General features: G+C 32.8%; 1 protein-coding gene across 9 annotated transcripts in view; it reads left to right on the top strand.

Annotated features, from left to right (window-relative positions):
• The first annotated feature begins 1,560 nt into the window (after positions 1 to 1,560).
• The window catches only part of LOC143232405 (SPRY domain-containing protein 7-like), a 32,799-nt gene continuing 6,550 nt past the window's right edge, over positions 1,561 to 27,809 (top strand). For 7 of the 9 annotated variants that reach the window (XR_013017523.1, XM_076467825.1, XM_076467827.1 and 4 more), the window contains exons 1-4: positions 1,562 to 1,938; positions 6,005 to 6,121; positions 13,523 to 13,683; positions 19,810 to 19,912. Coding sequence is in view for 8 of the 9 variants with exons in the window: in XM_076467825.1 (XP_076323940.1) it covers positions 1,821 to 1,938; positions 6,005 to 6,121; positions 13,523 to 13,683; positions 19,810 to 19,912 (499 nt within the window). In the remaining variant the exon portion in view is untranslated. Of the gene's footprint in view, positions 1,939 to 6,004; positions 6,122 to 13,522; positions 13,684 to 19,809; positions 19,913 to 27,809 lie in introns of all 9 variants that reach the window. The other 2 variants (XM_076467824.1, XM_076467828.1) reach the window with 2 other exon arrangements.

Here is a 27,809-nt window from a genome sequence, read left to right as displayed (position 1 = left end):
GAGGGCGAGCATGTTTAGCGCGACGCGGGCGCGAACCCGCGACCCTCGGATTACGAATCGCACGCCTTACGCGCTAGGCCATGCCGGGCCTCAGAGGGAAGGCACCTAGTCATCACCCATCGCCAACTCTTGGACTACTCTTTTACCAATGTCACATTATAACGCCCCCACAGCTGAGAGGACGAGCATCTTTGGTGCTACGAAGATTCAAACTCGCGACCTTTAGATTCTGAGTCGAACATCTTAACCAATCATCTGGCCGTGCCGGGCCTTCTTAACAGTAACTGTAGGTTTTGTTTCAATTACTTTGGCTCGACTCACATTCTGAGAGGGCCCGGCATGACCAGGTGGGTTAAGGCGTTCGACTAATAATATGATGGTCAATCCCACTATTCGTTGGTAAAAGAGTAGCCCAAGAGTTGGCGATGGGTGATGATGACTAGGTGCCTTCCCTCTAGTTTTACACAGCTAAATTATGGACGGCTAGCTGAGATAGCCTTTGTATAGCTTTGTGCGAAATTTTAAAAAAACAAACAATCAAATTCTGAGAGTCGCGAGTTCAATCCTTGTCACATAAAACATGCTCACCATTTCAGACGTGGGACCGTTATAAAATAGTGATGAATCCCACTATTCGTTGGTAAAAGATTAGTCCAAGAGTTGTCATTGGGTTGTGATGACTATTCTACCTTCTCTTTATTCTTACATTTCTAAATTAGGGATGGATAACGTAGATAGCCCTCGTGTAGCTTTGCGCGAAATTCAAAAGAAGCAATTCAATAATTTGATAAACACAGCGAAGACACAATTAGTAATATTTTCAAAATCTACGAAACATCAAAAAGTTCAACCCCAGATTTACATGAACGGAGAGCTTCTCCAGACTGCTACATCTGCAAAATTTTTAGGGTTAACATATGATTCTAAACTTACCTGGATAAAACATGTAAGTAACATAAAAACTAAAATTTGGCGAAGAAGAAACTATGCTAGGAGTCTAACTGGTAAAAACTATGGAACAACACCAGAAAACATTATTAAAATATACAAGACATACCTTAAACCAGTAATAGACTATGCAGCTCCTGCATGGATTAATGTAAGTGAAAAACAATTACAACTCCAATCATTACAGAATACACTAATTACATCAGTATACAGAGTACCTAAAACCACTTCTTCAAAGTTCATGCACAACTACTCAAATACACAAAGAATACCAGATAGACTTCTACACAGTACAATAAAATATTTTGATAAAAATTGGCGAAAAAAATGAGTTGTTATGCGAACTAGACAGATATTGTATATATGATGAAGAGAGACCTAAACACCTCTCCCCATTAAACTTGTACATCAGATCTTTAAGATAAAATCAAATTTAAAATAATAATAATAAAATACTGTTAAAATAAAACAGGCCACCTACGTTCTAGACTTTTGTAAAAAGTACTAAAAAATGAAAGAATAATATAAATGGACATTGCCTTGAAAAGGACCAGATTTAAAGTTATGGCATTATCTAAGGCATTTTGTATTTACTCTAAACATATTAAACAGTCCAACCCAACCCAACTAAGTAATGGAAGGAGGAAGAGATCTAGTGACCCTGACCCTCCTGGGTATACAAATATATATTCCCAAACACCTAGAGAGAGAGAAAAAAACAACTTATTTTACCGTCATAGGGTGAAATACATCACTGATTACTTTGACTGAATATTTAAGCACAAGACGACTCCATAAAATATTTATGATATTTTCCTTGTCTGTATACAAATAGTGAGTTAACATTTCGTACCCTAATACGTTATCTTGTCATGGCAGACTGTATGAGATCATGTTTTCGGAGATGTTTAAACGCACCAAACTCTGCCGTTGGATATAGCATGATGGAAGAATGTACCGATTTGATAATGTTAGACACAAAACGTATGGGTAGGTGACTTACATTTCTCTCAAAATGTTGATCTCGTGACAGAAGATCACGGTGGCATACTTTACAAGTATAATTGCATACATACAGTTATTTGTTTCTAATTGCCGTCTAAGTATTTTGACCATTCATTGAAATATTCAGACTTGAAACTAAAAGTTGAATTTGAAATTAATCGAAACAAAAAGTCGAGCGTATTTAGTGAAATTTGAGTACGAAAGAGTAATAAAACTAAAACTAGTTATTTTTTTAATTCTGTTTCTAGCCTCTAACTGGGTATTGCTCTTTACTTGGATATTTTCCGGAATTGTATTAACAACTTGGCTTTACCTCAAAAAACAGTTTTTACTTATTGCTATTAGTAATATTGATGGTGTTAATAGTAAATAACGAAGTGTGATATTACTAATAATACTAATTAGTATTGTTATATAATTAAAGAAGCCTAAAGTATTATAGTTGAATGTAATAATAATAATAACAGTGACCATATCGTATACAAATCTAAGATTATTGCTAAAACCCTATTGAAACTAAAACTCCTATGACCACTTTCTGAATATATTTAACTTATGTATATCATTGGCATTCGTAAGACTTTGATTTATGCAGGTTTTGGACCGTTGTTTAATAACTTCAGTAACTACTTTGTAAAGATTTGGTATCAGAAGTTAAACTATTAACATATTTTACTTTCATCAGGTGAAATACATTTCTGATTACCTAGGTGTTTTGATAACAAAGTGTTTGGCTGAATATGTTAAACTCAAAATGACTCAATAAAATACTTGTACTGCTTCCCTTGTTTTTGTACAAATTGTGAGTTTATATTTTGCAACATAATACATTATTTTATCACTGCAGACTATCGGCTTATAGTGACTACAAATACAAGTTTGGTGTATCTAATAGCTTCTAAAAACATGATCTCATACATGTCAAGGTATTGTGGCATGAAATAATAACTCTCTATTTTCATACAAACAAGGGAAATGGCATAAATATTTTAAGCCATTTTGGGTTTAATATATTCAGTCAGTGTTACATGAATATATGTAACTTGTATATGTTCTTGGCATACATATGTCGACTCATGCATGTTATGGACCATCTGTTCAATACACTATTTTAACTACTTTCTGAAGTTTTGGAGATACAGACAAAGTCTCGCCAAACAGTAGCTCACCTGCTTTTGGAAAAAAATGACAATGTCTCACCCAAATATTTTTTATATAGTCTACCTTTTTCTTTCTTTTTTAAGAGATCTTGAAAGTTTCTTTGTTTCAAAGTGAGAATCTAATTAGGTAGGTAATTTGGTAATTATAACTTGTATTTTTCAAGATGAGAAATTACACTTTGTTGCAAACAATTCAGCACTTTGTTACATAAAATTGGCATCTGAATAGAAAGAAATGGTTATATTTCAATCAAACAATTGACTAAAAATTTTCAAAAAAATGATTGGAAAATACAAAAGATATATGAAAAAAGTTGTCTGAACACACAAAAAGATGTGATGATTCAATTCAAGTAAAGAAAAACTTGGAGCATTTGCCCACAATTGAAACATTGTTCAAAAACGTCTTGAATATTCATAACAATTATAGAAGTTTTGGTGGTCAACTTCATTTTATTACTGCATTTAAGTCTTACAGTTATAGTTTTTCACAAAATATGCATTTATGCTTTATCAAAGTAATGCAAAGTTTTTGCAAAAATCTATTTATGAATAGGAATGCAACATCAAGAGTTGGTTTGTTTTAAAGTGGGAGTTAGGAATCACTGAGGTGAGACATTGTCTTAGATCCAAAGTTTTTATCTTAAAAGTTAAAATTTTAGCAAGTTGTGAAAAACATTGAGATAAATTATTGTAATAACAAATTGGTTTAAGTTGGATAAAGTATGAGGCAATATTTAAAGTATTTAATTTATTTTGTATATAGAGAGGAAGAATTAAAGGACTTGATTCAGTTTTTCAAAATACCTAAGGGTATTAAGTTCCTAAGACAGTAAGAATTCTGTTTGTATAATGATTTGGTGTGATTTGTGTTTGTAAAATGACCTTAAAATTCTGTTGGCTAGGTATATGAATGTAACTTGGTATGTGCTGAAAGGTTCCATTTTTATGTAATTCATGCATGTATTTAAAAGGCTTTTGGTAAAGCTCTTCACAAAAAGTTACTAAGTTAGGTTCCTTTTTATTAAATAGACTGTAAAAAAAGAGAGAAGAAAGAGCTTCTTTTATAGGTTTGACAAATTAATTGAAATCTCTGCAAACCAAAATATGAGAGTTTACACTGAGTAGTTAACAGAAAATGTTTATAAAAGTTTCAGTAAACAAGTATTAAAATTCTTTTTAATTTTTCATCCATAATTGAGTTTTAGAATATTTACTGTGATTTTTTTCAAGTGGATTCTGATTATTCATAAGTTACATCATTTAATGCAGCTACAAAATGAGCAAAGTAAAAAGAGGAAGTTTGGAAACTTTATTCAATCCATGAAGAACAAATATGACTGATTTTAGTGTTTTTTCGCAATAATGCTGTTACATTTGAATGCAAAGATTATATTTAGAAACATACATACAGGGCTTAACATCTCAAAAATACAGAAATATGTTTAAAATGCAAGGAAATCCCAGAAGTTTGTTGCACTTTTTATTATATACATATGACAACCCTGAAAATAAGGTAATATAGATCAATAGGAAGTTACATTCCATATTCCATTGTAGGCTAACTGGAATCTTTATTAAGGCTATGTCTGCTAAGTCAATAATGAATACCTTGAAGTTGGGTAAGCAAATAATTATAGACAACACTTGTGATAGAAGTGCAACTAGAAAAACCTGACAGTGTGTAGAGTTCACAGAATTTATTATTTTAAAATTGAAGTTGATATTGTAAATATAATTAATTGTCTAGGTGGTCTACAAAGTTTTTACTAAATTGTCTAGCAGAAAAGCTGTTTGAAGTCTACAATAATTAATAATAGAGTTGTAGTTATGAGTAATAGGTGAATTACAAAAGATTTTATGACTGCTTTGCCATAGGACATTAGTTAAATGTTCTTACTAGCATCTTTAACTCAAAAATACATTGTGAGATTAGGACAGTGTAGTAAAATTCTTAAGTACAGAAGTGGAATTGGCACTATATTATCTTTTGGAAAACTGGATGTTCCTTTGAGAAACTAGGTTGGATCTTTCAGTGGTAGTGGGGGTTAATCATTCAGTTTTGACTGATAAAATATAAATTTCCATGACTTGCTTTGTTAGGTGTATTTACATGATCCATCCAGATGCCTTAAATTGCTGCTGTAAACTTCAAACTAATTTTGAAGACCTAAGAGGCATGAATAACCATTTCTGTTTTAAGGCTAAATGGCAAAAACCCTTGAGGAAGTCCTGTAATTTTCATTTGGTAAATTCATAAAATGTTGTTAGTTGATCAAATTAGATACTTGTTGGTGAAGCAATGAGCAGATAGGCTAGTTGGCTAGTATTGCAGCTGTATTATGTGCTTATTGTCTTTGAAGATTCTACACATACTAATATACTTGTTCTTTCCCAGTTACAGAAACCATATGTGAAAGTTTTGCTTAAGCTTTTGAATTACACACAGGGCATTTTCAGTTCATTTGACATTCTATTTCAAAATGATGCTCCACTTTTCTGTATATATGAACAAACTTGCAAATAGGGTTAAAATAACTTAATATATTTTGTAGTTTCAATCATTGTTTTGAATCTTTTTTCATACATGAGAAAAATAATTAACTGATTGAGTTTTAATAGTAATAAAATTGAGTAAGTGGTTAAAATTTATAATAAAAATTGTTATGAAGTAACTGTAGTAATTTCAGAACTTATTTCAGGAATACTAGTTGATTTTTTTTTAAATACACACTACTAGGAATTAAACTTTCTGTATAAGCTCTGAAATTGTATTCAAGAATTAATTCATAACAGTGTGATTTCACATTCTTGAAATCCTTATGGAATAAGACAGTTTTCATGTAAGTGAGATTTGATTAAAAAAATTGTAAATGTATTTTATTTTTCAGGTCAAGATGTGGTGCTTGTGAAAAATGGACATAGAATTTGTGGAAGTGGTGGAGCCCTTGCTAATTATCCGATCGTACAAAATAAAGCTTATTTTGAAGTGAAACTACAGCAAAGTGGTGAGGACTTTCTCTGCATGTTTTTAAAGGGTACATGTGAATATAATTATAAAATAGCTAAAGAAAACAAGTCTATTAATATGTAAAAGGTTGTTTACTAGATTTTAAATTTTGAATATCTTATTAATGGAATACTTACAAAAAACACTAAGACTGAAGAAAGGAAGAAATTTCTTTCATAAAACTTAAATAAGGATTCAGTTTCCATCAGATTTAAAATAAAGATGAACTGAAATTTGAAAAGAATGATAAATTTTAAGATATTGCAAATTTTTGATGAAGTTTTCTATTTTTGAAAAGCTGTTGGAGAGATTAGGTCTTCTTCAAAAGTAATTTAAAATCAACTGACTTTCTGTTTGTGAATATGGCCAGATTATCTGACAAGAATTACATTTATTGGTTTTACAGATCAGTTCTGTGTGTTCCATACTTTCAATCAATTTGTAAAAATGTAATTCTATTGAAACTATGTACTCTTATTTAGCATGTGCATAACCAGTTTTCCTGAGTCTCTATTAACTATGGATAAAAGGTTTTTTTTAATGCAAATATGGGGATTACAGTTTTTTCCTTCACTGACATGATATAACTTTTACTTTGATATGTATAATTCATCATGTTAAAGGCTCAAACACACACAACAATTAGTTCATTTTACAGTGACAAACCAGACTGATTTTAAATTACATTTTTGCCTAAAAAAATCATATTTCTAAGTGTGTATTAGCACTGAAATTTGCCTAGTAACACTTCTTTTCATTTTCAACTTTTTCAGCTGCAGCAAATCATGCCCAAAAGCATCAGTTTTATCCCTTTCACAACAGTCACATGTCAAAGGCCACGTCATCACATTTGTTGATTTGCATTTGAAATTTTATTGAACTACTATTTTATGAATTTGTATTAATAAATTTAGAACCAAATTCTAGATTATAATGCAAACTTTATTATTACATATGAGTTATGTTTTTTTAAATTTAAAACTAAGTATTAAAAGAACACAGTTAAATATAGATTTAAGTGAGTCACTTGGTATATTGAATGCATCACTGTTTAAAATTAGATGTTTGTGATGTACTTTTGTAAAAATTAAGTACTCAAATCACTAATTTTGACAAGCTAGATATATAAAATAAGAACCTAGTATCTTTTGATTTTGCTGAAATGTGACTTATGTACTGAATCAAACATGGTGGCCCCATTTAACTCTTTCAATTTTTTGAAATGGTCCCTTATATGCTCTTACTACAGTATATGGCATGTTAATAACCAACCAATAGCTTAGAATATCTCCAGAGTGGTTTTCTCGGTCATTTTAATCTGTGGAAAGGGTACCACATTCTTTCAATCCAAATTTTTAAAGAGGTAGGTTGTGTCTTTAGTCTGCTTGAAGTCATATTTTTTAAAAATCTAAATAAATCTTTGTTACTGTGCTTAATAAATTGTAGTGGAATTCTTTGGTATCATTGTAGTTATTAATGTTTTTTGGTTATTCGATTGTGTATATAAAACCTTAAAAAATTTGGGAATTAGATCACTGTACTTACAGATTGGGTGTTTTTTTTTTTTTTAATTGTCTTGTGAACAAGGGAAAATTTCCATGTCAGATCAACATCATTATAAAAGTTAATAGTTGGAAACCACAGGAGAAGCTACAATATTTTCAATAATAGCTAGCTTTAAGTAGTATGAATTACCCTTTGTTTAACATGATAGAAATCTTCTGATGGTTGCTATTTGCATATTTTGGAACAATAGAAAAGTTTTTTGAGGTGAAAACAAACTATTTTGGTTAAAGTTCTATTAAAGATAATCTGAATATTTTTACTTGGTAAAATCATGATGTCAGCTTCAGATAACTGTGCATTCCAATTATATAATCAGAATATGTAGTAACCCCTTGTTGATGTTGTATAAATCAGAATTTAAATAATTAATACATGATTTACAATCACAGTACACAAATTACAGTAAAATTGGTTTTATTTAATATGTATTATGATGGTAATTCGAAAGAGGTTGCCAGTTAGCCAGGTTATTTATGTATCCTGTTTAGATAAGATAAATAAAAATATTCCTTAAATAAGGATTTGTGTTGTGAGAATTTTTTGCTTTCAGTTACCATATTTGTTAAATCCAACTAAGCTTATCTGATTTAGTAATGATTTGATTAGATGAAAAAGTTAAAAAACAACAACTCATAGTTAGAACTATTGCAATTCAAAATGTATAGTATGTCTCTTAAAAACACTAATTTTAAACAAAGAACCAAATAGTAACAAGTGTAAAATCAAAGAAGCCATTTTAATTGAAAAACAAAGACAGCCTTCTCTCTAAGCCAAACACTCTGAAATGCTAAGATACTTAAATAAGCTGTTAAACAGCCTCCAGTCTTTGTCTTATCAGTGCTGCAGATAATTTGACATGATTAGTACAGTACTGATAAAATGTTGCTTTTGTCACTATCTGGGAAGGTGATCAGTAATTCTGTATCATGAACAACCATCTGTATGCTAGTTTATGTAACAGTTGAAAATTTATAAGAGTTTGGAATTGTTAGTGTGTTCTTATTGTGTATTAAGCCTCAAGAAAACAAAAACAAAAACATATGAAGCTTATGCAGTTATTTTTATTTTTGTAATTCTGTGTTTGCATGATTGTGAAAGCCTTGTCTTTTTCTGTTCTTAGCATTACCCTACAGAATTGTGATCATGTAATAAAACTACTAGGCCTAACATAACAGTTTTCATTAAATAGTATCTTTTCTGCCTTAATAGAGAATCTTAATGTTCTCGTGAGTCTGTTTTGTACACAAAAGGCTCTTTCACAATCAATGGTTGTTATATAGAAGCATAAAGCTAACACAATTTTTAAATGCTAGGAAATTGATAATCATACTGTTTAATAACCTTCGTACATAAATGTTCAGTTTTGAGTTTTTGTATGCCTTTCTTGTACTTACCTGTTAGTCTTCCTGGCAGGTTATGCTCATTACCATTCTGCTACAAGAAGTTCTTTACAACTTTGTAGACTGGATGTCAACATTGGTTTTACGCCATTTTATGTTTTAATTGCTGTTTTGTTTTTACCTTTGTTTCCTTTTACACATTTTACTACATTCACTTCACTTTTACCTTTTTATAGGACATTTGGCTAATTTTTATTACAATTTTGCTTTATGTCTTTTAACACTTTTCTTATTTTACCTTTTGATAATGGCTGTTATGACAACATAACCCGGAACCAGGACTGGAAAGGCCAACTTCAGGTGACTGACGGTGGTTCTTGTACTTACCTGTTAGTCTTCCTGGCGGGTTATGATCATAACCATTTTGCTAGAGAAAGTCCTTTACAACTTCTCTTACTCTGCTTTCTCTCTTAACATTGTAGACTAGGTGTCACATTGGTTTTATACTTTTTCTGTTTTTCAATGATGTTTTGTTTTACCTTCATTTCCTTTTATATATTTTACTACATTTAATTTATTTTGACCTTTTCACTGGACGTTTGATGCAGATAGCCTAGCTGCTTTGTGCCATAAAACACTAAATCAATGAATCAATCAATTGTATGCCTTTCAATATGCTTTTGAACCTAGACCATTAATTATATTCCAAATAATGGTTATTAAACATGGTAATCATTTCAGTTTCAATTTTTCCCTGCGTCATTTGAAATTTATTGGTTCTGTAAAAATCTGCAGCATCAGTATCATCTTTTAGACCTTCATAAAAAAAAAAAAAGTCACAAGTGTGGATCCTTGATTATGGATAATATTTTTATTTTATTGTGTTAGCCTATTAGTGATATTCTTGTGAAGTCTGTATGTTTGGTACTTTACTTTTGAAGAAGTCCCTCATAAGACACAGAAGCTTTCTCTGTAACCTATCATAGCAGCAGCTCCTTGTATACATAAGCTTACTGTTTCCTTTCACATCTACTCCTAATTAATTAGCTATTCTTCAAATGTTGGGTAATTGTAGGGGTTTTATCATTATCCACCTTTACACTCCATAAATAAGATGTCTCAACATTGCCTTTGTGCACACATTTTACACAAATGGCTAGATTTTTTGTTTTTTCTTCAAGTCCTAGGTCACATGATTCATCTATCAGGACACTGTAAAACTCTTTGGGGACATTTATAGTGTTATTATGTAAACAGTTTGATATGACCTTCTGCATTTCAGTAATTAAAGCCAACTTAAATTTTTTATTTTAGTTTCCAAAACACTTGGGGAGTAAAAATCTAGTAGTCTGTTTATGGTTTCACATTGAAGCTCTGGCTTTGCACAAAAATAAACTATTTGAAACACTACCTTATCAGACTCACTCACTTTATACTCAGATATACAATTCTCAAAATCAAGTTCATCAGTATCACTGTACTGTGTGTGTTTTTTGTTTTGTATTTGCTGTGAAATTTTTAATTATCTCATCATGTTAGAATTTACAGCCAAAGTAAGTTTAGAAGTTTCCACTGTGGATGTAAAAGAATTTCAGTTCCATATCTGTTTTAACAGGAAAATCTTAAATATTGAATCTATGCATGGAAGTTTAACAAAACAATTTCAAAATGATAATTAGTTGTAAAATCCTTGTATTGTTTAGTGATTTATTTCATAAAAGAAGCTGTTACAATGTTTTACTTCTCTTATATAGTAAAAGTATGTAAATAAAAAATTAAATCATGGTATTTTTACTATGTTTCATTTTATATTAATTTGAATAATTATAAAAAATATATCTTTGACACATATACCTCCTTTCACACTTTAGCTTTAGCCCTCTCTATTTTGGCCATCTGAACATTGATATGATTTTTTTCTTATTTTGCTTCAGTCTTGATACCATGCTAAATTGCCTATAACGATTTTAATTGTATGAATTTTTGTACCTACATCAGTGTCCTCTGTACCCAATCTGTACTTAAGCTTCCCATTATTACAGATAATTATAAAGATGGTCTTATGTGTTTATTGTACATTTTCTTGAGTGCTATTACTACATTTGCAACATTTTCTTTTGAATTATTTTAGATCTTTTTCATGGGACTTGAGCCTTTGTTTATTGTCTTGATTTGTAACATATGTACATAAAATAGTTTTCCAATATCCCTCCTCTACCACCTCATGAGTCTAGTGCTATAATATTACTCAGGTGTTGAGGAGCACCTTCTGCAGAGAACATAAAGTTTGTATGTGCAGAGAGCTAGAGTCTTGCATACAGTCTGATGATTTTTTTCCTCTTGGCTCTGAGGCTGAATTTATGGGAGACTGAATGCAAACTAGTGAGAACTTAGACTATTTTTCTAGCACCTTCCTTTTCTTAGAGAGCTGCATTAGATCTGAGCAATATGCAGACATAAAGTTCCAACAAGAAGAAAGAATTTACCCTTACTGTACAAATTTTGTCTTTCCTTGTCAATTACTGACACATCACTTTGAATAGAGGTTTTTCTCATAGTTTTTAATTTCCAGTTCACTGATATTTTATGTTCATTTTCTCTGTGCATTAATCACTTCTTTTTTCAGCTGTAGGTCTGTCAATGATTTCCTGCCTTTCATTAGCAAAATAGGTCAAACAGCTATTGGTGTAGAACTATTGTTGATCAACACACTAAAAGGGTTTTTCAATCAACAAACGTATGGACTCATGGACACTTTTTCACAAATAATGAATTTGTCATCTTATTTGGGGTGGATGAAATTTTCCCATTGCACATTGCTCCATATTTCTTTAAGTGTAATATCTCTTAATTCTTTTCTTAAGTTCTCAGTTCTTATTTCTTGATGTTTTAACCTTGTCTGTTTTTTTGATCTTATTTTAATGCTATGCCTCTTTCTGTTTGTTTTTCTTTCCATTTTTCTGTATGAAATTTCCTGTCTTGCTCTGTGATTGTGGGGTCCTCTTGAAAGTTGAAGTTTGGTCAAAGTTCTATTTTAACTAAAATAATTCCACTTCTGCCACAAGTATTGTAACATTGTTCTGTTGTTTGGTGGATTCTGTAAAATTATTTGTTTCAATCTACTTAACAATAACAAACTGTTTTTTTTTATAATAATTACTACAGTTTATATTCAGGCCTGAGTGCGCAGCATGTGTTTGAAGTAAAATTCTGAGTCTGTAGTAAGTACATCTAATTTATAACTAAACTTGCATACAGAATTTCCTTGATAATAGATACAGTAAAGTTTATTTTTAACACTAAACTATGAACAACAACTTTTCTGACACTAAACTTATGCACTCTCTGAATACTCAGTAACTTGTCATTATTAATTTTTTTTTTCATTTATAAACAGTGAGCCATTTCTCTAGATACTGCATAAAAGTACTAGTTTACAACAGTGTGTAATCTATTGTAAAATATGTCTATATTATTTTATATGAAATGAAATGCATTGTAGTTGCAAATTTGTTTTTTTGTTGGCACCTTAATAACATAATTAATGTAGCATTGAAATTCGTAAGTATTGGTTTATTGATCTTTTTTATTGTTTATGAAAATCAATTGCTACATTTATATTTATCATATTATTAAAAAAGCTGCATTTTTTAAAGTAAATAAAGAATGCTGCTTTGTAGGGCACATTTACCCCATAATCAAAAACTTTAGTTTCTAAATGTACCAGAATACAAATTCATTGTGTAAAAAGTAAATTTCTACTTTGTTTAACACTAATGAACAAAGTTATACAGGTAAGAAGGTAAAATGTTAAGTAATGCAAAAACTGATTTTACACTTTAATCAACATTAAAAAATATGTTCATGCAGTTACAAGTTAAAAACATAACACTGTTAAAAAATCCATTAAATTTACACTTTATTTAATACTAATATGTAATCCAAGAGCTGACACTAGGTGCTGCCATTCATTTGTCTTTTCTTTAGACACTAATTCAAAATTAGAGATAGTAGGAAATAGCTTATAGCTTTAGTAGCATTGCCATTGTAAATAAAAATATAAAAACCCATGTGATTTTCAGGAAGAACAAGTTTGGCATCAGTAGGTATGATATTTGAGTCATGCTATCCTAAATTTGGACAATTTTATACTGTTAAAAAATTGGGATAAAGTTTTGATACCTAGGGTGAGGAGAGTGCAGCTAACCCATTAAGCAGTTGTCAGCAAACAAATATAAGGGTAATACTTGAAATATTTGAATAGTGGAATAATCAGAAATAATAATAATCGAAAATTTGAGTTTCTATTAGTCATCTGTTCAGTTACCTTAACTAGATATGCCATTCAAATTAGTGTAGAATATTATAAATGTTGTTTGTATAATATATGAAATGATCAAAATAGCTTTTTTAATGTAGTAAATGTATTTTTAAAATGAAAAGCTCTAATTATTTATAACCACTATACATAATTTTGGTTTTGTGTTATAAAGGTATGTGGGGTGTTGGTCTTGCTACTGATGTGGCAGATCTCAGTCATGTACCACTTGGACAGGATAGTCAAACGTGGGTCTTGACAAGTGAAGGAACAATCACACATAAAGGAGAAGTTTTGCATAAACATGTGGAAATACCACAAGAAGGTGATGTACTGGTAAGACAAGTTACCACTAGATATCCTTATACAAAGTTGCTTTAGATAGATATAAACTAATTACAAATTCACAAAGCCTGACTTACCTCTTTATTTACACTGAACTGGTTTTAACTGTTATACTAAACCTTTTTTTCTTGTTAAATTATTTAAGCAGTTGTGTGTTGTTTTGTATATGTGATTAATGTCCATTTGTAATATAATTCTTTAATTAACCAGTCATTCTAATGCATATTTGTCTTCAAACCAAGGCTTCTTTTCATATTTGATGTGCTTTTGTGTAATAATATAGAAAATATTGAAAGGAGTATTTTGAGGTGAAAGATTTTAAACAAACTATTAGAATCTGCTGTGTCTTTTTTATGATCCAAATATGGTAATTATCATTTATATTTTGACCTGTAATATTCTAGGTTAAGAATCTTTAAGATGACAAAGACAGAAATGTTTGTGTTTTTATTCTACAAGTTTAAATGTCATAAACACTCTTTTTTTCTTTTGTCTTTGTGGTTTTTTTCAAACTTCTTTGTTTCAGTGAACGAATGACTGAGTTTATAAATGTATACGTTGAAACTATTGTGCATATTTCTATGATTTTATTTTAGTATATACCATAAATGCTTGTTTGGTATTTTGAAGAACTTATGCTGTTCTTATTTTAACATTTAACTGATTTCAGCTACTGTATAAATAAAGTATCCTACATTTCTTTCTTTGATTATGGCTATTACTGGACTTCCACTAGAAAAATAACTCTCTTAGCTACTGTGACTAAACAAAGTAATTTTCTTTTAGTCACAGTGACAGTCGTTTAACCACAATTTTAGGTCGGCAAAAGCTGTGGTGCGTGACTTTTAATATGCATCAATTCCATCCAGTGAAAAATAGTTGTAATTATGTGAAAATCTACAAGACATTAAGTTTCGTAGTATTTTTTATTCCCCAGTAATCTTCCCACCAAAAAAACAAAATAAACATGACAAAGAAGAAAATAAAGAGATATATTTCTCAAAATAACACAGAAACAAAAAATATTACTTAAAACTGGAATACAGTAGCATGACTAGTAAGTAGATAAATCCAATGGCAGCAATTCAGCCAAATCATTCTCAACAGAAGATGTGGTAGAAGTTGACACCTGAGGTTTAGAAGCACATTTCTTCAACAGGGCATAGTACCCACGTCTGTTTTTGTGAGTGACCCCATATCTGAATGCAGAGCCAATGTTTAAATGGTCTAAAGGTTTGGACTCCATGGATAAGTTCAGTAACATTTCTGTCTTGGCCACAAACAGACTGCTTCTGGCATCTGTTTTGATGCTGTTGTACCTGCTAATTCCCTGCTTACAGTCAACAGATGTAACTGGAATTATTAATCCAATTGCTGTAAGCTGGGAGAGATTTGGAAAAGTTTGACGGGTCTGGTGGATGTATTCCTTGTAGAAGCTCTTCATGTTTCTGTTTTTGTGAGCATTCTGTTCCATTATGTTCCTTTGTAGCAGCCATTCAGTCAGTGCCTCATCCTCATTGATGAAAGGAGAGAAGTACTAGATGAGTTTCTTCAGATCATCCTCATCAGATACTGCTCTGCTGTGACATGGGCTAAATATTGAAAAAACTGACATGATGTTAGTGTCTGGGAATGCTACTTGTAATTTTGTGACCACCTCTTCAACAAATGACTCAGCAGCTGATCTGTACTTTTCACATTGTTTATCAATATCTTTGATGTCATGGCCTCTGTAAGAAGTGTAACCACTGGCATCAGGAGCTTGTGGGAGTTCCTTTAGTGCAGTGTATGTGTAAGGACCAGGAATGTGTACCAGCAACTGAATTGACAGAATTGGCCCATCAATAATTGCTTTAGCCTGATCATAAGATAAATAAGCTCTGTAGAGATCTTGACAAAAGTCTGAGAATGCCTACAGCATCAGTCAAAAAATGTGTCATCATGACAAAGCTGTAACATGACATTTGCTGGACTAGACCATGTAGCAAAGCTCGGCCTGGAGTACCACGTTCCATTGCTACGACCTGCAGGCAGCTTATCACAGATGCAATACAGTTGACTAGTGCTTGAATGGAATCATTAAAAGAGAGCTATCATGTAAAGAACACTTGCGTGATTATGTTTCTTTTCTCTCCATGCAATGCTTTGCTCTCTTCCATAACTTAGGAGAATATTTCAGGCTTTTTGCAAACTGGTTCAAAACTGAAATGCACTTCACAAGGAATGGCACCTGGTTTGCTGCCTTTTCAGCTGCCAGCTGTAATCTGTGTGCCAAACAATGACTTGTTATTATCCAGGGTCATTCCTCCTTAAATTTTGTAGCAATACCTGTTCTTATTCCCACCATGACTATTGCATCATCAAGTTGCAAGTCCAACCAAGTCAACATCAAACAATCCTCAATCTGCCATGACTGAGCACATTGTGTTGTAGATAGAATCAGCCCCAGTGTTGGTCAGCTCACACACAGCAAGGAATAGACTTGTAATCTTACCTAATGATGAAAGATACCTGATATAAATTATCAGTATAAAGGTGTTGCCATCTGTACCTGAATGCCACCTTTACACTCCACATACACACTAACAGCAGCAGTTGACATGTTCTTCTTCAAAACTTGAGATGCTACTGCACTGCGATGATCTTCTGACCGTGCATGCTTCACCAAGTCGTGTTTTTTAGGCTTAGTAGCAGTTTTCCCAGTGGTAGCATTAATATTTGTCTTCTTGTTGTCCCTGCATAATTTGCAATGAAATGTATTTTGTTGAGAAACATGTTCCAACCAAGGAAACTGTGAAAACCAAGTTTCTTTAACAACTCTGTGAAAATCGCGGGTATATTTTTTTTCACATCAACAGTCTGATCACTGCTGCAAGCTTCAGTTTCTTCAAACACATGTCAAATGAAACTTGGGATTTCCACTTTGATACAGCCCATATGTAGGTTTGACGAAAGTCAGGTTTTCTCTGATTACTGTTTGTGTACCACTGGCAGAATCAGACATGTAGCACAAGAAGTGAAAATAAAAGAAATCATCAGCACAGCTGAGTAATAATTTTTTAAATTTTAATTTGTTAGTTGTCATATCCCTGAAATCATAAAAATACATATATAATGAAAATATATATTACAGTCAGTGGTAGTTTTTAAAGACGTTTCTTGTTTTTTCAACTCGCTGGGGGGGCTCCTCTGGTCATTTGTCATAATTAATGGTGTGGATGGCGATAAAAACCACGAAAGCTGTTCAAAACGGAAACTTGAGAAGAATAAATAAAGGAAAACCATCCAAGACCAAAAAATTATTATCTTTTGCCACTGTGGCTAATAGCTAGCGGAAGCCTAGTATCATATAACAAAAGAATACTTCAGTCCTTACACTGATCATAGCTATTATATAACAAAAGTATACTTTAGTCCTTACAATGATCATAGCTATTTTATAACAAAAGTATACTTCAGTCCGTACACTGATCATAGCTATTATATAACAAAAGTATACTTCAGTCTGTACACTGATTATAGCTATATTATAACAAAAGTTTACTTCAGTCCTTACACTGATCATAGCTATTGTATAACTAAAGTATACTTCAGTCCTTACACTGATTATAGCTACTATATAACAATAATATATTTCACTGGGTCACTCTGAATGCAAGAGGATTTTCATGTTAAGAATTAAAATACTGTATTGATCCAGTTATAGTGTGATCTTGAATATAAGGGGGCTTTCTTATATTGTTTCACTCCTTCCAGTGAAGTATGGGAGTCCTAGTTACAAGGAACTAGTTACAGTGTGCACATTGGAAGTTTGTTCTCCTGAGTGTGCACAAAACAGATATCAGTGGTGTGATGCCCTTCCAACCATAAACCTGAGGTAGAATTCCAGTTGCTGCCAGGTGTTGGATGTAGCATTCTGCCATAAATAAATATATATATATTTACAAATAATTAACAAAAAATGCAGTTTTCCCACACATCTGAGACATTTATTGTTCCTACCATCCTCTGGATGTTGATTCCTGGGAATTGTGTGTTTGTTGGAGACAGTCCTCATACATGATTGACTGATACATCCTTCATACCACAAACTGGATGCTAAATTTCCTATATCACCAGGTTTTAGACTGTAAATGTAACCACAGAATTGTGTTCCCTCTTTCTGTTGTCCACTGGATGTTGGTTCCCAGTGAATTCTGTGTTGGTTTTAGTTGGACATGACACATAACTTCCTATTTGTGCAAGGCTGTTTCCCCCTCTCCTACCACTGACTGAATGACTCATTCACCAGGTTTTGGACTGGAGATGAACACCTGCCTGAATTCTCCTCCTTCCTTCCATCTGCTGTTTGTCAGTTTCTGGTGGATCTGATGTTAGAGGTGCACACATTGCTTGAGGTTAAACTCCCATTTATAGTCTGCCACACTCTAGCCACTCTAAGCCAGGGGTTTTCATTATTTGTATATTTTTTTCTTATTTTGAGTCTCTTCCACATTCATTTCCTTTATGTTTTGCTGATACATTACTAAAGGGCAAAGAGTATACTTGTCTTGGATGTGGTATGGTCTCCCAATGGGGTGTTGGTTTTCATTCCTTGTCACACCTAATGGTCTTCAGTTGGGCATATTCTAAAGGGAGATCATCTTTTCACCCTGTCTTGGATGTGGTATGGTCTCCCAATGGGTTGTTGATTTTCATTCCTTGTCACACCTAATGGTCTTCAGTTGGGCATATTCTAAAGGGAGATCATCTTTTCACCACTCCTCCTTCAGTTCAGTGTGGGATTTAGTTTTTTTCATGAATGGAGTGGAGTTACCATATCAGAAGTTAACATTTTACTAAACTGAAAATGTGCTTGTGATAGATACTTACTCTCGTTCATATTTCCCACCCATCTTTCCCCCTTCTGGTGTGAATTGGTTTGGCTCATTATAACCAATCTCAAAGTGATTAACTTGTGCATGAGTAAGAGAAGGCACTAGTTACTATAGGAATAGTGGCTCATACACTTAGTGGTGAAGAGTAGCTGTATGATCATTTGCATGTTGGTATTTAGTAATAAGTGGGAGTAACAAGGCTAGTGGCAAATTAAAAATTATGCTAGAAGAGGGTAGTACAAATTAAAAAAGCTTTTTGTTAGAGGAGGTAAGTATCTGTCAGAAATATATATTCATGTATTGATGAATAATGTATCTGAGCAACCTAGCATTTTGACAGGTGCAAAGTTAAAGGCTTCATTCCTGTTGTTTGTAAAAGCCATTAACCAAGTCAATTGGTGCATTTGCCTATTAGGCCTTGAGTATTTTACTGGATTTTAATTAGGTCAGTGTATATGAATACTTTTGTGTAAATTACCTGGATGTTACTAGATACTAGTGCTTTTAACTTCCATGGCATTCTTATATTTGTTAATTTTTTGTACCATAGATGTCACTTTTTATTCCCAAAATTTTTAGTTCCATTCTTATTAAATTAAATTTATAGTCATATATATCAAAAAAGCATGTTGCAATCATTTATATTTTTCTTACATGCACTGCAGGGGTGGATACAGGGGAAGATTCTGAAAAAAAACTTACACCATTTAGCAGTCAGAAACATTCATCCTTTTCTAAAAATTCTGTAATTGTTCCTACACTGTATTTATATGTAAAAAATAAAATGATCTTGTATAGGCTGCAAAAATCAATAATTCTTTGGTATGGTCATCCTGTAAGCAGGAAAAAAAAATTAGTATAAATACATACAAAATAAAAAAGAAAACATTGATATTTATTTACCTGTAATCTGGCTTCAGTGATTAGAATTAGGTGTGGTAATCCTTGAAACAAGATACAACAAAATCTAAAGTTACAAGATGGAGAGAAGAAATCTGATTGTGTGTTCTGGCTCTACATGTAGGATTTTGTAATGCCAAACAATGGTGTTAGATGTCAAGGTTGTGTTTGCCAGTTGTACAGGCCATCTATCAAAGAAATTATAAAAATCTTTTAAAAAATAACAAGTTTTGTTGAAGGTTTTATATCAGAAAATTTTAACAGAGAATCAGTCAGTTTACCTTAGTTAAAAACACTGTCCATGTTCGTAAAACTTGTTGATAATGATCTTTTGTTACAGGGTATCACTTATGATCATGTGGAGATGAACTTTTACATCAATGGGAATTCTGTTCATAGTCCTATAACAGGAATTAAAGGAAAGGTGTATCCTGTGTTGTATGGTAAGTTTCATATTATTGAATTGATTGTGGTAATAAAAGTTGACTTGTTGAACTGTCTTTACACATCTGCTTCCTTTTAGTATACTGGAATAATAATGATTAAAAAATCCTGTAGTTGTTACTTTTATTTTGTGATTTTTTTATATTCACAGAATATAAGCTTAAAAATGCTACATGGTTTAAACTTGAAACTTGTTTTTTGGTTTTTTGAATTAAGCACAAAGCTACACAATGGGCTATCTGTACTCTGCCCACCACGGGTATCGAAACCCGGTTTTTAGTGTTGTAAGTCTGCAGACATACCGCTAAGCCATTGGGGGCAACTTGAAACTTAAAATAGTTGTATATTCAAGAGTTCAGTAGCAGCAAGTGTGTGTGCCACATAAACAGTGCTAGAAATGGGGCAGAATTACCTTTTAATTGGTTGTAAGCTTTTCAGAAAGAAAAAGTTCAATAGAGAATGCAATAAATATTTGAATTGGCAAGGGACTTCAAAAAGAAACTGTTGTTTTCCTTAAAATGTCATGTAAGAGAAAGGTAGGAATGAGATAAAGTGGTACACAGATTGAAGGAATAAACCATTTGTTACAGTCTAGGTCATTGTGACCAAGTTTGTAAACACAGTTTAACTGTCAGTTTCTATATTATAATTCATAACAGTGTACACCTTTTTATATTTCATTTTATTGTTTTATTGCCCTTTGAACTTTCGTGCAAGTTGTAAATCACTTGATAAGCATTACTATACCAAATTATGTTTGAATATGTTTTTTACTATTTTTCATTATCTTACTTAGTCTAATTAATAGGTTTGTAATTTTCACATTTCAGTTACTTTTATAATAATAAAGAATAAGCATGATAGTAATGTAGTACTCAGTTTCAAATATTTCACAAACCTCTATCCCACATCAAGTACTGCACACTCACACACACACAGACACGCATATCACAGTGTATAAAATAATCTTTTTTAAGCTGGCAGATATCCATAAGATTGGTATTTAAAGCACTGTCATATTGATACACACTTAGTTTTACTGTAATTTGTTTCTGGAAGTACACACTACTTTTTCATAAATCTCATTGAGTAGAGTATTGCATAAATGTAGTGAGTTTCATAAATATTATTGTTTAGGGCAGTGCACAACTTATATAATGGAATGTGTAGTATCATTTTGATTTGCCAGTTAATAAGTGAAAAAATAAATTTCAGTAAAAGGAAAAATATTTGTTGTGTTACAGAACAATTAATTAAAATTCATTTTATAGAAACTTGTAAACCTTAAGTGTTATCTTCAATTAATTAAAAGTGAGTGTCAGGTTTAAAAGATTTTTCTACCAAACTTATAAACTGCTTAATATTTGTAACAATTATTTTAACTTCTGAAAAATAAAATTGAAGTTACATTGAGAAGTAACAAGAAGAATAAATCTATACTTGTAAACTCATTGAAACAGTAGTTATATTGGTAAGTTGCAAATAATAAGGAAGGGAATTGACAGTAGTTACAAGTTTGGATGATGCCAGTCAAAGATAACCCAGATGTTCATAACCACAGTTAGTGATTCTCAAAGGAGTACTGAATTTGAATTCTTACTATCTACTTAATAAGACAAGCTGAATTTTATAATTTGAATCTTAGTATATATAATATATGTATGTATGTATACAAACACACACACACAATTCATACAGTTAATATAGTTAACTGTATTTCTAAAATTTTGTATGAGTGGAATACAGTACAATTTCATACAGTAATCATTATCTTTAAACTGAGAAGAACATTTACAGAGGAACAGTGTTAGTAGTATAATGTGGTTTATATTAAATCAACTCTATGATTTTAGTATTCACTAGTTTAAACATAAGTGTTACAGTCTGGTTGTATTGGAAACAGCCAATAAATCCAATATTTACATTTTTCATATAAACATGCTATTATAGATGTTTGCATTTTATGTTATTATAGCATACTAAAGATGTGTTTTTGTCTGTATATTGTGCAATTCCTAATTGTAGAAGCTTAAGATATGACACATGATCATTAAACTGTTGGAAAGAATTTACAAAAAGTGAATTTATCTGATTTTTCTTCTTATGCACGTCAGATATTTTTTTGTTTGTTTTCAGTGTCGTTTTATGTGAAGGTCTGTATAGTTACAGGTTTAAGGGATTATATCTGTACCTTGATTTCTAATTATCCATTTTTTATTTGAGAAATCCTTAGGGCAGTTTTCCTCTTTTTTTATTCAAAAGGGATTAAAGGGGCTTGCTGGCTCCCCTAAGTCAGAAAAGAAGTTGCACTCTGGAGACATTTTGGTGGGAACATCTTCACCACAACATACCAAACTCCTCTTGAAATTGAAGACTATGGAAAATATACCCATGGAGGTTACTTACTCCCTTTACAACTTTTAATTCTTCCAGAGGAGTTATAGTTGAGAGCGATTTAAAGAACATTCTTGAGTCTGAGATCCTCATTGGTTTCTCCAGCTAAAGCATTTCTGTGGTGTGCCAAACCTCCACTTGCAAAGACAGAATTATGGTGCCTACTGATATTCTGATATTGACATTTACATCACCACATCCTCCTGCCACAGTCAAAGCAGATTATCTGAACTGTAATGTATGGCCATACATTTCCAACCCTCTCAGATGTTTCCAGTGTCAATTGTCTGGTCACTCAAAAATATCATGTTGTGGTTCTTTGACATATGCTCGTTGTGGTGGCAAAGACCATGATGCTTATGAGTGCAAACTAGAATCACGCTGTGCTAACTGTAGTGTTCCACACCCCTTTCATTCTATTTCTTTCCCTAAATGGGTGGAGGAGAAAGAGGTGCAATGCTTGAAGGCTATAAATAATATCTCCTGCCAAGAGGCTTGAAAATTATTATTCCCAACTCCATGCCAGACATATGCTGCTGCACTTCATTCCAACTGTGGTAGTGACAAATTTCTTCGTGCCTCCAACATAGTTTTTTCTACCACCAGTTCCAAAGTCATATGGGACAAGATACAAAAGGTTAGTGGATAGTATACTTCAATCCCATTTTCAGATTTGCTCTCTGATTGCCAGGAAGGTGCTGAAGCCCAGAGCATCACCTCTTTTCTTTTGAGCTGATCGTATTGATGATTATAATCGCCTCTTATGCTGGTGGAACTCAAGCTTGCTTGTCATAGGTCTGGCAGTACCTAAGTCAGATTCTGTGATATTCATTACGAGATGCTGCACTGTCTCTCTTCTACCTCTCTTGCTATTCTTCTGGTTGTTTTTAACTGAATTTGGCAGTTGAATATTTTTCCTGATGCTTGGCACCATGTTATTGTACTCCCTTTCTCTAAGCCTGGGAAGGATCTCAAGCTCCTTCAAACTACCATTCAGTTGCTTCGACAAGCTGTCTTTGTAAGATCATAGAGATCATTGCTAATGCTTGCCTTGTTTGGTTCCTCAAATCAAACAACCTCCTCTTATTCACTTAGTGGGGGATCCAACAACAGCACTCCACCATGGACCACCTGATTCGACTTGAAACGTCAATTAGGGAAGCCTTTCTCCAGTGAAAATATATTGTTTTTGTATTTTTTTTACCTTGAGAAAGCTTATGATATAACGTGGAGTTATGGCATCTTGGGATATTTCCACTCATATGGGTTACATGGCCATTTTCCCATTTTTATTAAACATTTTTTAATGAACTGACAATTCCAAGTCGTGTGGGTTTGACTCTTTCTTGTTTTTTCCCACAGGAACTTAGAGTCCTTCAGGGCTGTGTCTTGAGTCTAACAGTTTTCATTATAAAGATTAATGCCATCAGTGTACAACTTCCCCTTACAGTTGCAAATAGTTTCTGTGTTGATGACTTCCAAATTTTGTGTCAGTTTTTATGGATGAGATTTAGTGAACGGCAGCTACAGACTATCCTCAGTCACTTACTGAAGTGGACCACAGCAAACGGTTTTACCTTTTCTTGCTCCAAAATCATTTGCATGCACTTCTGCTGCAAATGGGGTATTCACTCAGATCTTGAGCTCCATCTCAGAGAAGTTGTGCTTCCAATAGTCCCTGAGGCAAAGTTCTTGGGGCATCAAGAAACTATGTGTCAAGTGTACAAGAACACTGCACATCCTCTATGTCCTCTTTTCTGCTTCTTGAGGAGCAGATCGATGTTCTGTGCTAAAAATCTATGGTGCTCTCATTTGATCAAAAACTGGACTATGGGTCTCTGGTCTGTGTCTCTGCCATGACCTTGGTTTTGAAGATGTTGGACCCTGTTTGCCATAAGGGGCTTTGGATCTGCATAGGGGCCTTCTGCACTTCTCCAGTACAGAGTTTGTACACTGAGTCTCATAAACCTCCTCTATACCTCTGCCATTTACAATTGTCTTTACTGTATGCTTCAAAACTCTTATCCTTACTACAGCGTACCATCTGGGCTTGTGTTTTCCTTCCTCAGCAAACACTGCTTTTTCAGAATAAACAGTCTGTCATTGTTCATTTTGGCCTTTGTATCCAGGTGCAATTGAATAAATTGGGTTTGTCCTTTTATAACATGGCAGTATCCACTGATCAGCCCATTCTACCATGGCTAATTACTATTTCTAAATATAACATCTCTTTGGGTATCTGAAGAAGGCAGATACTCCCATTCTAAGTGTTGCCTTTATCTGCTGAACATCTTTCGAACTATCCTTCCATATCCATATATACATGTGGTTCAAAATCATTTACTTCTATCCAGTTTTTCCTGATACCAGGCTATGTTGGTTATTGCAGAATGAGTTCGCTGACATTGCAGCTAAATCTTGTCTGCTCTGATACTATCACCTCCATGTCTGTTCCATACGTGGACTACAGTCTTGTATAAAAGGCTTGGCTCCATGCCAGTTGGCAGGCAACTTGGAATGAGCAACATGATAACAAGCTTGACTTTGGCTGTCTTGCTTCCATAAGGATCAGAAGAAGGAAGTTGTTCTGGCTAGGCTGTGCATTGTTCACAGTTTTTTAACTCTCTGCTTTCTTTTATTTGGTACTGACTCACCAGTGTGTGGTCTGTGTGGCACTCAGGTCACAATAGCCCACAATTTACTGTTGTGCCATTGTTAAGATTGAGAGTGACAACACCATTTTAAACATATTTTTACCATGGGTCCACCCTTAACATTGCCAATGTCACTATCCACCTCAGTTGTGTTTTTACATTTTTAAGGGCCATTGGTCTTTTTAACTCTTAAGATTTTAATTTGAAAATTGTACTATGTTTTATTTTGGTATCATTTCATTTTACATATTTTAATGATTTTACTTTTTACCTATTAACTGGTTGTTTGGTGCAGACAGCTCAGTTGCTTTGTGCCAATAAATGCTAAACAACCAACCAACCACACTTAACGTTTTCTCTTTTAATGGTAACTACTATAAACAGATCTGTGGGAGGGTCGCTGTGTATACAAAAATGGGTCCTTTTTTTTAAATCTCTGATGGATACACCAAAAATTGAAGGCTTAATCAATGCTGTGGATCAACACCCATGATGTTTTCAATTGATAACACAAAAGGGAATGCATATGAAACTTTAATATACCACATATACTTTTTCATCCTTCTGTAAAATGTAAGTGACAAATCTCCGACACAACATTGCTCTTTCTGAAGATTAACAAATAAATACAAGATGACTGACCACTAGAATACATCATATCAGGGATGGCCAAACTTACTTAACATAAGAGCCACATATGATAAACTTCAGATGTTTGAGAGATGCAAGATGTGAACAAATATTACACACACATTATTGTTACATGCACATCTTGTTACATAAATGTTAAATAAATATTAAGAATTACATGTACGTAATAATATTTATTCATGTATATAGTTTTTAAACTGTTAATTTGTATTAGTTTCAATAATCTTAAAGTACACACACATATATGTATGTTTGAAAAAACCAAATGTTTTCAAAATTCTGGCTGATTATTGTTTTAACTATATTGAGCATACTTGATAAGGTAACGAACTACAGAAACGTTAATGAAATCCAAATTTGCATATTTTTCTTAAATATTAAAAAAGACTGCCAAAAATAAAAATAAAAGCAGTTAAAACAGGTATTTTCAATGATATTTATTTGTCTTTGTAAATATCTGGTCAAAAGATGGAGGAAAGTATGTAAAACAAAAAAATTAAAGATATTTTACTCAAATACCACCTTATAAAATTTTAGTTTTATAATATTTTTCTGACACAAACAGACGTTGTGTTGTAAACAGGCTGTTTACTGTTAGTAGAGGTCTTGTGAGTTTCCATCTTGGTTGTGAGTCATTGAAATTCCAGCTGACACATTGTTAAGGCTGTATGAATCAGCTCCATCAGGTGTTGATTTGTAAGGATTGCACAATGCTTCAACTTCACAAACTTCATCACAGAGTACAGTGGTTTACAGCAGTATGTTGTGCTGAAAATAGAGATGAGTCTCACACTGGTTTTCTTCAGTTTAGGATATTTTATTTCTGAAACTTGCTTCCAGAACTCAACAGTAGAATGAGATTTATGGATTGTCTTTAGACCCAGGTCCTCCTGTTGTTCTATTAGTTCCATTTCCACAACAGATGATTTTGTAACCAGATGTTCAAGAATTGGACAACCATCATTGATCACATCAACCATGAATGGATTTAGAAGAAAGGTGAAGCAGGGCTTCCACTTCTGCAAGTCCTCAAACTTGTCTAAGAAATTATCAAGCAGCCCTTGTAATTTATCTTTGTATTCTTCCAGGTCTTTTATTTCAATATCAAGGAATGTATTTACTCTCCTTTTGAGATTGGGAAACTAATAGAAGTTCCTTGACAATATCTCTCTTTGAAAAAGTATTTTATTCTGAAAGCTGAAAATTGTCTGAGTAAGATCAGAAACTGCCTTATCCTTCCCCTGGAGTGTGAAGCTGAGAGTTTGTAGATAATTCATTATATTAGTAAGGAACATTAGATCTTGCATCCATTCATCATTTCCCAGTTGAGGATATAATTTTTTATCTTCTTCAAGAAAAGTAATAATACACTCCAACAGATCCACAAACCTGTTTAAGACATTGCTGGTTGACAGCCACCTCACAATGCAGTAGAAAGAGACATCACTGGGTTTATCTTTAAGCTCCAGTTCTTCAATACAATTTTTGAACTGTCAATGGGTCTTCCCATTTAAGTATATGAAATTGACAGTTTCAAGAACAAATTTCATAACATCTTCATACTTGAAGTATCTGGCTGCCAAGTGTTCATGATGAATAATGCAATGAACAGGGAGAAACTTTGGAAAGCTGGAATCACTTTTCATAAGTGCAGTTAATCTTGCATTTTTCCCCACCATTGCAGGTGCTCCATCTGTTGCAACACTAACTAGTTTATCCAGTGGGATAGCATTTGTTAAGGCTCTGTCAAGCACATGTTTAATGTCAACACCTCGAGTTGTTTTTTTTAGTGCCACTAAATCCAACATCTAGTTTTTCACAGTTACATCAGAGGAAACATAATAAACAAATACCACCAGTTGTGGGTGGCATTGTATGTCTGTAGATTCATCACAGGCTAAGCTGACTACAAGAGAATTCTTTAAATCATTTTGTATTTTACCTGCAACATCAGCACTGTCCTGGGAGGTACATCTCTCTCTAGTGTGGTGTGAAGCTGGTGTTTGTGCTATTAGTCACTGAAGTTTTGTTATTTGGATCTAATACTGCAACAACTTCAGCTATATTCTTAACAAATTTGCCATCACGATATGGGTGTTTAGCACGAGCAATATTCCACGATATAACAAAACTAGCTTCAGTTGTTGTATCAACTTCCTTACTGAATGTTGTCAACAGTATCTGCTGGTTATTTAGT

This window comes from Tachypleus tridentatus, chromosome 11 (assembly GCF_004210375.1).
Source record: "Tachypleus tridentatus isolate NWPU-2018 chromosome 11, ASM421037v1, whole genome shotgun sequence".
Taxonomy (NCBI): Eukaryota; Metazoa; Arthropoda; class Merostomata; order Xiphosura; family Limulidae; genus Tachypleus; species Tachypleus tridentatus.
This window is presented reverse-complemented; position numbering and strand designations above follow the sequence as displayed.